This window comes from Hippocampus comes, unplaced genomic scaffold (genome assembly GCF_001891065.2).
Source record: "Hippocampus comes isolate QL1 unplaced genomic scaffold, H_comes_QL1_v1.1 scaffold297, whole genome shotgun sequence".
Lineage (NCBI taxonomy): Eukaryota > Metazoa > Chordata > Actinopteri > Syngnathiformes > Syngnathidae > Hippocampus > Hippocampus comes.
In genome coordinates, this window is record NW_017805196.1 from 81422 (window position 1) to 92263 (window position 10842).

Sequence of the window (10842 nt, forward strand, 5' to 3'; positions counted from 1 at the left end):
ATATATATAAATCAACTTATTTTCATGGGAAATCTTCCTTCTCCATTTGACACACCTGTATAGAAGGTATTATGGTGAGAAGAGCTAGCATGTCAACTAAAGAAATGCATGCTGTGATTTCAAAATTCAAATATAGCTGAGAGAGGCTTTGAATATTGTTGATGACTACATTCAACTCACATCAAATACATTTAAAAAAAAGACAAGGAATTTTTCAAACAATTCACTTTATTTTCACTTAGGACAAATAATGTTAAGATAATTATGTTTGTAAAATTCAATTACAACTCATCCTTGTCATTCTGAGAGTCTGACATGGAAAGCGTTTGGGGATCCATTTTGAGGTCATCTTTGGAACTCTCTTTGTCCAACTGTTCAACTTTTGTTTTGAGTGTTTGTTCTCCACCTACATTCGAAGGTTGACTTCCATCTTCCTTGACCTCAGCTATTTTTTCAGTTTGTATGCTGTTAATTTGCTCAACATCTGGAGCCTCTCCTTGACTTACTTTTGCCTTGTCAGTCTCGCTGGTTCGTTCTGTCATCACGGGATCGTGGTCTGAACTGCCCAATGCCTCTTTTGAGTCGAATCCTGGCATCAAAGTGGTGGAGAACATCTCCAACATACTCTGAGCTTGGATTCTTTCCTACAAAGCAAAGGGATATATGAAATTAAAGAAGGTAGGGTAATATAAAAATTAACTCATGCCAAAATGTTTTTAAAAAATAAATAATTAAAAAAATAAGGGCTTTGCAACACTGCTCAGAAAGTATCAAATCCCTGGTGGGAGTGACTTCAGTTTGATCAATCACCACTAGAGGGCAGGAGTGGCTTAGATCAGATCTTGGTCCACACATAGCGTGTGTGTGTGTGTGTGTGTGTGTGTGTGTGTGTGTGTGTGTGTGTGTGTGTGTGTGTGTGTGTGTGTGTGTTATACAGTTCGCTATCCCACTTGGCGAGGTGTAGAGGTAAGGTCGGGCCTAAAAACTGGATCAACATTTACATCTTTTATATTTCTGTTTCTGCAGAGGGTACATTAACCGACAATTTTCCATCATTGACAGATTTTTTTTAAGAGTTGACGGGAAAAATTTAAGGCCGTCCGTCATTTTGACGGGTTGAGAATTGGGCCATTAACCACAGTAGCAGTACGTAATTAAGAATCTAGCGCGGCACTTTAAGAGAGAGAAGCAGAGATACAAAGAAGAAGAACTATGACGGGTGGATAATCGACAGTGACAGGAAGGAGTTCTTTGAATTGTCAGTGCAAGAGTTTAGTACAGTACGTGTTGTGATGAGGCGACTTCTGTTTTTTTGCGAACCACGGTCTCTCGTGGCCAAAACTATTCACGGCCTCGAAACGCCTCAGCGCACTAAACATATATTTGTTAAAAAAAATGTCAGTGAGAGAGAAGCCCGGCCCGACCCGAACCCGAAGCAATGATTGACATTGGGCTCGGGCTCGGGCTTAAGATCTTACCTCGAGCGAGGTGGCGTGCAAAAGCAGTGTGGTGGTGAGAACATCAATAAAGTTCAACAGAAAAGTTCATCCAAAGTTCATGCATCAGTGCAGTGTTTTGGAAAGCATTGTTTCGATATTTGAAGAATCAGAAATGCAAAAAAATAGCATCAAGGTAGAAGTTCTGCTTGAAATGCATTCTTTCACAAAAAGCTCTTGAAATTTAGCTTGGAAACAAGTCTTTTCAAGACTTACCAATGTTAAACTGTTGTTTACGAAAGAATGTTAAAAGATAGAAATGTACTTTTTTTTCCTGATGAAAGACGAGGGTTAGAGTTCCATGCTTATATCGCCAAAGAACTCAATTTTCTGTCGGCCTTCATAAATGTGTCAAATGGCCATAAATGGCTGGGGCACCTGCTCTCCCAATTTGAGAAAAATGGCCGGCATTGATAAAAAAATGGAGGCACTGTAGCTAAGTACCTTTTCCTCATGCGCTGGATCCAGGGTGAACCACAGTGCAACAGCACACCTCTGTCCCTTTGTGACAGCTCTCACACCATGTGGGTTTTCCTTTCCTGCTCCAAATCCAACCACACGGCCACACTGTGGACGCAACACTGCCTGAAGAAATCAGAAACGAGTGACAAATGGATACAAGAACATCCAGAAATCAAAGCGTTGTTTAAAGCGAAATTGAATAAATACCGTGACTACTTTGGCATCTAATTCAGTGAAAATAAAATCTCCTCCTTCAAAGTCATCATTCAGGTAAAGTATTGCACTGTAAAGACAAATGAAATTCTAAGACTGATTTGTACACATTAGAAAATGCAAGCAGGCAATTTGCAATTGGAAAACCTCCCACCTGAAATCTCGATGTGTGTATGCAGGCGGTTCCTTAAAACACTCATTGAGCTCCGAAACTAGCAGACAGTTGTCAACATGAACGGAGTGACTCAGATCACTACGTGTTTCTTGCTTCCCTGAATAACAAAACCAGAACACAAGTGTTATTGTGTGGCTTTTCATATTCAACTTAACTTTGACCAGTCAAAACAATCTGAACAGAGCACAAAAGAGAAAGGAAATGTGTGTTTGGTGGATGACATGGGGAATACAAATATTATTGAGTTAGGTCTGAGAGCTGTTTAAAACTAACTTTTGGCTGCAGAATCCAAAGCTGACCCCTGGAGGGCTGCTGTCCTGCCTATTTTCCATCTCTCCCGGCTGCAACACACCTGATTAAAATGATCTGCTCATCAGCCGGCTCTGACGGAGCATTAGAACGATCCTGACTATTTGATGACTTCATGCTTTTCTGGAATGCATCATATGACCTGAAGTGCCAGGATGTGGCAGCCATTTTGCACACAACAGCAGGTAGCAAAATAGCTCGTGTTGTTTCGGAGGTCATGTTTGTATGAATTTGTGAAAGTGTCTTTTTTTACTATTACTACAAAATGTAAAGGAAAGAGAGTTATGAGTTTAATGACGAGTTGGAATCCTCGCGGGCGGCCTGGTGGTCGACCCGTTAGCGTTAGTGTGTCAACCTCACAGTGCAGAGGTGCAGGGTTGGATTCTGGCTCCGGCCTCCATGTGTGGAGTTTGCATGTTCTCGCCGTGCCTGCATGGGTTTTCTCCGGGTACTCCGGTTTCCTCCCACATTTCCAAAAACATGCATAGCAGGTTAATGGACCACTCGAAATTGTCCCTCGGTGTGAGTGAGCGCGGATGGTTGTTTGTCTTTGTGTACCCTGTGATTGGCTGTCAACCGGTTCAGGGTGTCCCCCGCCTACTGCCCAAAGACAGCTAGGATAGGCTTCAGCACCCCTGCGACCCTCGTGAGGATAAAGCGGATCGGAAAACAAATAGATAGCTGTTCTCACTGTATCTGCTCCCATTGGGTTCCATCTTAAGGAAGCATGGCATTTCCTTCCACTGCTATGCAGATGACTATCAGATCTATGTCCCACTGAGCAAAAAAGACGCTCTTTCATTAAGGCCACTTTTATCCTGCCTGGAAGACATCAAAACATGGATGGCACAAAATTTCTTGAATTTCAATGAAAAGAAGACAGAGGTGATACTGTTTGGTCCCAGTGGCCCTTGTACATCCCATCCTGTAGACTTGGGCCCCCTGTCTGCTTATCTTAAGTCAACAGTCTCAAACTTGGGTCTTAAACTGGACAGTGATTTTAAACTTGACCGGCAAATTGGTGCCGTTGTTAAATCCAGCTTCTTTCATCTCAGCCAGCTGGCCAAAGTAAAACCTCTCCTCTCTCAAGAACACTTTGAGACAGTAATTCATGCCTTCGTCACATCCCGGCTCGATTACTGCATTGCCCTTTACTTTGGAGTCAGCCAATCTTCCATCAAGCATCTCCAGCTGGTCCAGAATGCTGCTGCTCGCCTCTTGACTGGTACTCGTAAGAGGGAGCGCATAAGTCCTACTCTGGCATCCCTTCACTGGCTCCCCATACATTTTAGAGTTCTTTTAAAGATCCTATTATTTGTTTTCAAATCTCTAAATGACCTCGCGCCATTCTTACCTCTCTGAGTTCATCCGCCCCTACACACCTGTCCGGCGCCTCAGGTCTGTGGACCAGACATTATTAGAAGTACCAAGAACTAAACGGAGGCTCAGAGGGGATCGAGCCTTTTCCGTTGCTGGTCCCTCTCTCTGGAATGACTTCCCACTGAACATTCGGCAAGCCTCCTCGCTGCCCATCTTCAAAACCCCCCTCAAAACTCACTTGTATTCTTTGGCATTTGACTCAGCATGACCCAAATTATGATCTTAGTTATACTGTTTGGTGCTCTCTACCGTCTTTGTTACTAATTTGTTGCTTTACTGTTGTATATGTTAGTTGCTCCATATACAGCACATTGTGTGCAGCGATGGCTGTTTGAAAGTGCTCTACAAATACAGTTGAGAGTTGAGATAGATGGATAGACAGATAGATAGATAAAACATGCATTGCAGGCTGAACAATCTAAATAGTCGCTCGTGTGAGAGTGCATGTTTTTGGAATGTGGGAGGAAACCAGAGTACCCAGAGAAAACCCACGCTGGCCCAGGGAGAACACGCAAACTTCACACATGGAGGCCGCAGCCGGTATTGAACCCACGACCTCTGCACTGTGAGGTTGACGCGCTAACCACTGGACCACTGGGTCACCCACCATAGCATTTTATTTTATTTTATTTTTTTAAGAATCAGAATCAGAATTTTTTTTTTTTTGGCCAAGTATGTAGAACACACAAAGAATTTGTCTCTGGCAGTACAGGCTACACTAGTATTGTAATAACAAGCAACTACAATAAACAAGGACATGACATCCAAGTATCGTAAGATTTTCCGTAATGTAAGAGTATAATTATGCAGTAATATGACCCAATGACAGCTGTGCGACAATGTGCAGAGTCACCAAGCAGAGCTATAGTATTTTATTGCGCCACTGATCACTTTAACGGTTGTGCATTTAGTGCAGATAATCGTTGCAATGTTTTTTTAGTGACCAGTAGCAGTAATTGTGGTACCACTTTAGTTGTGCAATTATACAGAAAGCCCTTAAGCGTTTTAAAGTGTCTGGTGCTGTGGAATATTGATCAATGACAATTGTTTGAGTATGTACAGAGTGGAACGACAATGATCACTGCGGTAATACTGTTCCACACGGGTGTGCAAAAATGCAAAGAGCCACTCTTGCCAATGAAGGGATGAGTGAACTACATTTATTCAGCGCATTGCAGGAAGGTTTGATCTACATTTTATTTTTAGGCTCTCATGTCACATTTTGGATGATACTTTCTAAGAACCATCACCCATATACAAGTCTGCACATATGGACGCAAAAACAAATGGATGATAAATTCTCTATTTTACTCACCGTCAATAGCGGATCGACACACCAGATGTGAATAGGAGAAGTAGAGCGGGGAACTCAAGCTAAAGTATGACTCCAAAACCTTCTTCACCTTCTCGCTGACATCAAAGAAAAGACGGACAGCCTTCAGTGAAACCTTTCCTTCTTGTGCCAGCTATAGGAGGAACAAAATACATAGAGGGGGGACAAAAGTGACATTTTTTTTTTTTTTTTGTGTGCTGTTAATGTTTTTGTTACCTTACACTATAACACTTGAAGACAGCCAAGAATATAAAAGATCAGAATAAGACAACCTTGCCTTTGCATGGCACCGGGTAAAAAAGTTCAAGTACCAAAAATGCTTCTTGCTTCAATTTTTTTTTTTTAATATAACAACTGTGATGTCTAGTTTACTGTTTACAGACCTTCAGAGCCTTAAGAATTGTGACTCCCTGAAACATTTCCTTAGTAGAATGGGGAGAAGGATGCCCCCGGTAGCCATCACCTCCAAGGGCAGCTGCCTACACATAAGACAAAAAATAAACAAAGTGAAATGATGAGGTGGAAAGCACGCAGATAATATACAGTAAGGCTCGACATGTTTTTTTCTTTGCGGAACAGTTTTGCAAATCAATGACTTCAATTGAGGAGCCACTTTTTAATTTGCGGTTTCCGTGGAGGGCACTGTTCGACTGGGAGTGCATATCTTCAGAGAGCAGCGCTGCTCTTCTTGTTGTTGTGGATGACCATGTAATTTGCCGGAACCTTTGTTGAAGTCGTTCTCCTTTCCCTTTGCCGTATGGAGTGTCTGCCTTCGCCTCCATACATTCCTTGATCATTCCGGAGCCAGTAAAAGGCTTTTTGTGTTTGCTCAAGATCCACTTAATGGGTAGTGAGTGCTCATAGGGTCGGCGTCGTGCTGTCAGCAATGTAGCACGCACACACTATCGTTTCATTTCACAAATTTTCCTCCACCTCGTAGGTGATCCTGGCAGGTAATTTGTGTCAAAGGTTTTGTTTCTAGTCTCAAAATGCCGCTTGATACTTGCACTTTTATCACGCGCATCAGACTGTGAACAAACAACACACATGGGCCTCGTAGCACTCGATGCCGGCAAAATCGAAGCAGTCGGCTCAGTTCACTTATCTTGAAAGGCACAGTTATTGGAGTCTACGTTTCTGACTTTGGACACCATACTTTATGTTTGTCGTGGGAAGGTGAGTACCCCAGGAAACAAATGAAAACTTCGTACGCTTTGTCAAAGGAACCCGGTTCAGGCATAGGTGTCCTCACATGTGCCTATTCCAAATCGTCGAGTGGTAAAAACTTAAGATATTTTTATTCCAGTATTTTTAAATAAATATTCTTGAAGGTCCGGATGAAAGGGTCTCGGGGTTCGGAGCCAGACTGCTGTCCACCAATTTGGGTCCACTGTTACGGTATAAACTATTGATCACACAAAAATGCAAATCTCATTCAAAGCATTTGTTTGCAGCAAATGAAATATGGTCAAAGACCCATGACGTCCAGTGCTTTTTTTTTCCTCTTATCGTAAAGGACATGACATCCAAGTATCGTAAGATTTTCCGTAATGTAAGAGTATAATTATGCAGTAATATGACCCAATGACAGCTGTGCGACAATGTGCAGAGTCACCAAGCAGAGCTATAGTATTTTATTGCGCCACTGATCACTTTAACGGTTGTGCATTTAGTGCAGATAATCGTTGCAATGTTTTTTTAGTGACCAGTAGCAGTAATTGTGGTACCACTTTAGTTGTGCAATTATACAGAAAGCCCTTAAGCGTTTTAAAGTGTCTGGTGCTGTGGAATATTGATCAATGACAATTGTTTGAGTATGTACAGAGTGGAACGACAATGATCACTGCGGTAATACTGTTCCACACGGGTGTGCAAAAATGCAAAGAGCCACTCTTGCCAATGAAGGGATGAGTGAACTACATTTATTCAGCGCATTGCAGGAAGGTTTGATCTACATTTTATTTTTAGGCTCTCATGTCACATTTTGGATGATACTTTCTAAGAACCATCACCCATATACAAGTCTGCACATATGGACGCAAAAACAAATGGATGATAAATTCTCTATTTTACTCACCGTCAATAGCGGATCGACACACCAGATGTGAATAGGAGAAGTAGAGCGGGGAACTCAAGCTAAAGTATGACTCCAAAACCTTCTTCACCTTCTCGCTGACATCAAAGAAAAGACGGACAGCCTTCAGTGAAACCTTTCCTTCTTGTGCCAGCTATAGGAGGAACAAAATACATAGAGGGGGGACAAAAGTGACATTTTTTTTTTTTTTTTGTGTGCTGTTAATGTTTTTGTTACCTTACACTATAACACTTGAAGACAGCCAAGAATATAAAAGATCAGAATAAGACAACCTTGCCTTTGCATGGCACCGGGTAAAAAAGTTCAAGTACCAAAAATGCTTCTTGCTTCAATTTTTTTTTTTTAATATAACAACTGTGATGTCTAGTTTACTGTTTACAGACCTTCAGAGCCTTAAGAATTGTGACTCCCTGAAACATTTCCTTAGTAGAATGGGGAGAAGGATGCCCCCGGTAGCCATCACCTCCAAGGGCAGCTGCCTACACATAAGACAAAAAATAAACAAAGTGAAATGATGAGGTGGAAAGCACGCAGATAATATACAGTAAGGCTCGACATGTTTTTTTCTTTGCGGAACAGTTTTGCAAATCAATGACTTCAATTGAGGAGCCACTTTTTAATTTGCGGTTTCCGTGGAGGGCACTGTTCGACTGGGAGTGCATATCTTCAGAGAGCAGCGCTGCTCTTCTTGTTGTTGTGGATGACCATGTAATTTGCCGGAACCTTTGTTGAAGTCGTTCTCCTTTCCCTTTGCCGTATGGAGTGTCTGCCTTCGCCTCCATACATTCCTTGATCATTCCGGAGCCAGTAAAAGGCTTTTTGTGTTTGCTCAAGATCCACTTAATGGGTAGTGAGTGCTCATAGGGTCGGCGTCGTGCTGTCAGCAATGTAGCACGCACACACTATCGTTTCATTTCACAAATTTTCCTCCACCTCGTAGGTGATCCTGGCAGGTAATTTGTGTCAAAGGTTTTGTTTCTAGTCTCAAAATGCCGCTTGATACTTGCACTTTTATCACGCGCATCAGACTGTGAACAAACAACACACATGGGCCTCGTAGCACTCGATGCCGGCAAAATCGAAGCAGTCGGCTCAGTTCACTTATCTTGAAAGGCACAGTTATTGGAGTCTACGTTTCTGACTTTGGACACCATACTTTATGTTTGTCGTGGGAAGGTGAGTACCCCAGGAAACAAATGAAAACTTCGTACGCTTTGTCAAAGGAACCCGGTTCAGGCATAGGTGTCCTCACATGTGCCTATTCCAAATCGTCGAGTGGTAAAAACTTAAGATATTTTTATTCCAGTATTTTTAAATAAATATTCTTGAAGGTCCGGATGAAAGGGTCTCGGGGTTCGGAGCCAGACTGCTGTCCACCAATTTGGGTCCACTGTTACGGTATAAACTATTGATCACACAAAAATGCAAATCTCATTCAAAGCATTTGTTTGCAGCAAATGAAATATGGTCAAAGACCCATGACGTCCAGTGCTTTTTTTTTCCTCTTATCGTATATATACTGCGTTATATAGTTAAGACACAAATGTTTAGATAACTCACGTTAGAAAGTTGCCGCAAATCCATGCACTCATCATTGGTGATGACCCCATCGAGCAAGACCCGTTGAGAGCCATTCAACTGCATGGATGTCAAGGTCACTTTAATGTTGTCATAAAATTGACTTCCACCTAAAGTAGATCATCGGCAGGAGACAGATTTACATGAATGGTCCCAAATAGAACAGCTTTGGTATGATTTTGGAAGGTTATTTTAATTAATGTATAACTGATGTTATTAACCACTGTTAATATAATTAACACTTCAAGAGTTACCTTCTTGCGTTACTACCATGTTTGTCAAATCTGTCGAGTCCTTCTTCTTCTCTTCCACGAGAGTTTCAATCTCTTTCATCAGGTTTCCTATTTCCTCAGTAATCCTTGCTGCTGTCTCTCTGTCAGCCCTGAGAGACAAGCAAAGATTAAATTATCCTGACGCTAAGAAGACAAAAAAAAAACAATCAATGATTTCCATCATTCTTCAATTTAATTTTAGAGATTCTTGTGAACTTCATTTCAAAAGTTTGTTTCAAGACTGGTGGAGTAAATTTCGTTGACAGAAAGATAAACTACAATCACATGAGTACCTGCACAAAGAAGTTAACATTGTGGATGCTAATGCACATCACATATAGGGCTTTAGCCAACAGCTGGTTACGCCACCGCAATGATCTCAGAGTATGTGATATTCCAATGAAAATTCAACAAATTATCGAGCGCTTTTAAAAACATATAACAGGTGCTGTACATGCAATACAAATCAGTTATACAGTACAATAACAAAAACAGAAAAACAATGAATTAATAATATAACAGCAGACACCATACACATGGAAACACACACACACACACACACACACACACACACACACACACACACACACTCTATAGATTCTTGATGGAATATGAAGTGGACGAATCATTCATACGCATCTCTTACTTCTGTTTGTCTCTCAGTTTTCTCGGCATGGTGTCTTCTGGAGTCCATGTATCCTTAATAACAACAAATATTAAAAATAATCACAGTTAGAATGGACACTCAAGATTCATTCAAATTATGAATGACAAACTGCAAATGCTAAAACAGACACTCAAGACTTTAAATACTCACAGGATCAATAAATGTTACCCCAAATGCTTCATATCCGTAGTACAGTAGTTCTTTCTCAAGCAGGGAACGCTGAATGAACTGCTTCACAGTCTGAGGGTGTCAAAAATAGTTTGTTATAATACCACCAAAGTTGTTGAAATCGCTACAAACGTTTTATGTGAGCAGACGTTTTATGTGAGGACTCTGGACATTTAGGGCCATATTTTCGTGCCCAGCGCAAGTCTAGCGCAAAGTGTGGATTTAAAAAAATAAATACCATATTTGCCCGAATCAGAGATGAAAGTGGACTTTCCTGAAAATTCCGTAAAAATTAAAAATTATATATACTGTGTATATATATATATATATATGCATGTAACACTATAGGTAAGATCGGGCCGCCCGAATTTCGGGTCGGGCCTAAAAATGTCAATCAAGATTCTCTCTCGCTGACTTTTTTTTTTCGAGGCCGTGAATAGTTTTGGCCACGAGAGACCGTGGTTCGCAAAAAACAGAAGCGGCGTCATCACAACACGTACTGTACTAAACTCTCGCAATGACAATTCAAAAAACTCCTTCATATCTTTATGATCCAGCCGTCATTGTTCTTTTTGGTCTCGCTGCTTCTCTCTCGAGTGCCGCACTCGATTCTTAAGGACGTACTGCTGCTGTGGTGAATGGCTCAATTTTCAACCCGTCAAAATGACGGACGGCCTTAAATTTTCCCCGTCCA

The 10842-nt window shown here is 41.4% G+C and overlaps 1 protein-coding gene and 1 long non-coding RNA gene across 2 annotated transcripts in view; one reads left to right on the forward strand and one right to left on the reverse strand.

The window, feature by feature from the left end:
- Window positions 1–209: 209 nt before the first annotated feature.
- Window positions 210–10842, reverse strand: part of p3h1 (prolyl 3-hydroxylase 1) — a 22168-nt gene continuing 11535 nt past the window's right edge. The window contains exons 6-15 of the mRNA XM_019868735.1: window positions 10131–10220; window positions 9960–10012; window positions 9296–9423; window positions 9024–9151; window positions 7847–7942; window positions 7446–7596; window positions 2326–2443; window positions 2166–2241; window positions 1941–2081; window positions 210–644 (exon numbers count right to left, since the gene is read on the reverse strand). Coding sequence (XP_019724294.1) covers window positions 282–644; window positions 1941–2081; window positions 2166–2241; window positions 2326–2443; window positions 7446–7596; window positions 7847–7942; window positions 9024–9151; window positions 9296–9423; window positions 9960–10012; window positions 10131–10220 — 1344 coding nt within the window. The 3' untranslated portion in view covers window positions 210–281. The remainder of the gene's footprint in view (window positions 645–1940; window positions 2082–2165; window positions 2242–2325; window positions 2444–7445; window positions 7597–7846; window positions 7943–9023; window positions 9152–9295; window positions 9424–9959; window positions 10013–10130; window positions 10221–10842) is intronic.
- On the forward strand, window positions 923–1663 carry LOC109515138 (uncharacterized). Its single transcript, XR_002168121.1, has 2 exons — window positions 923–958; window positions 1489–1663. It is a non-coding gene; the product is annotated as an uncharacterized LOC109515138 (long non-coding RNA).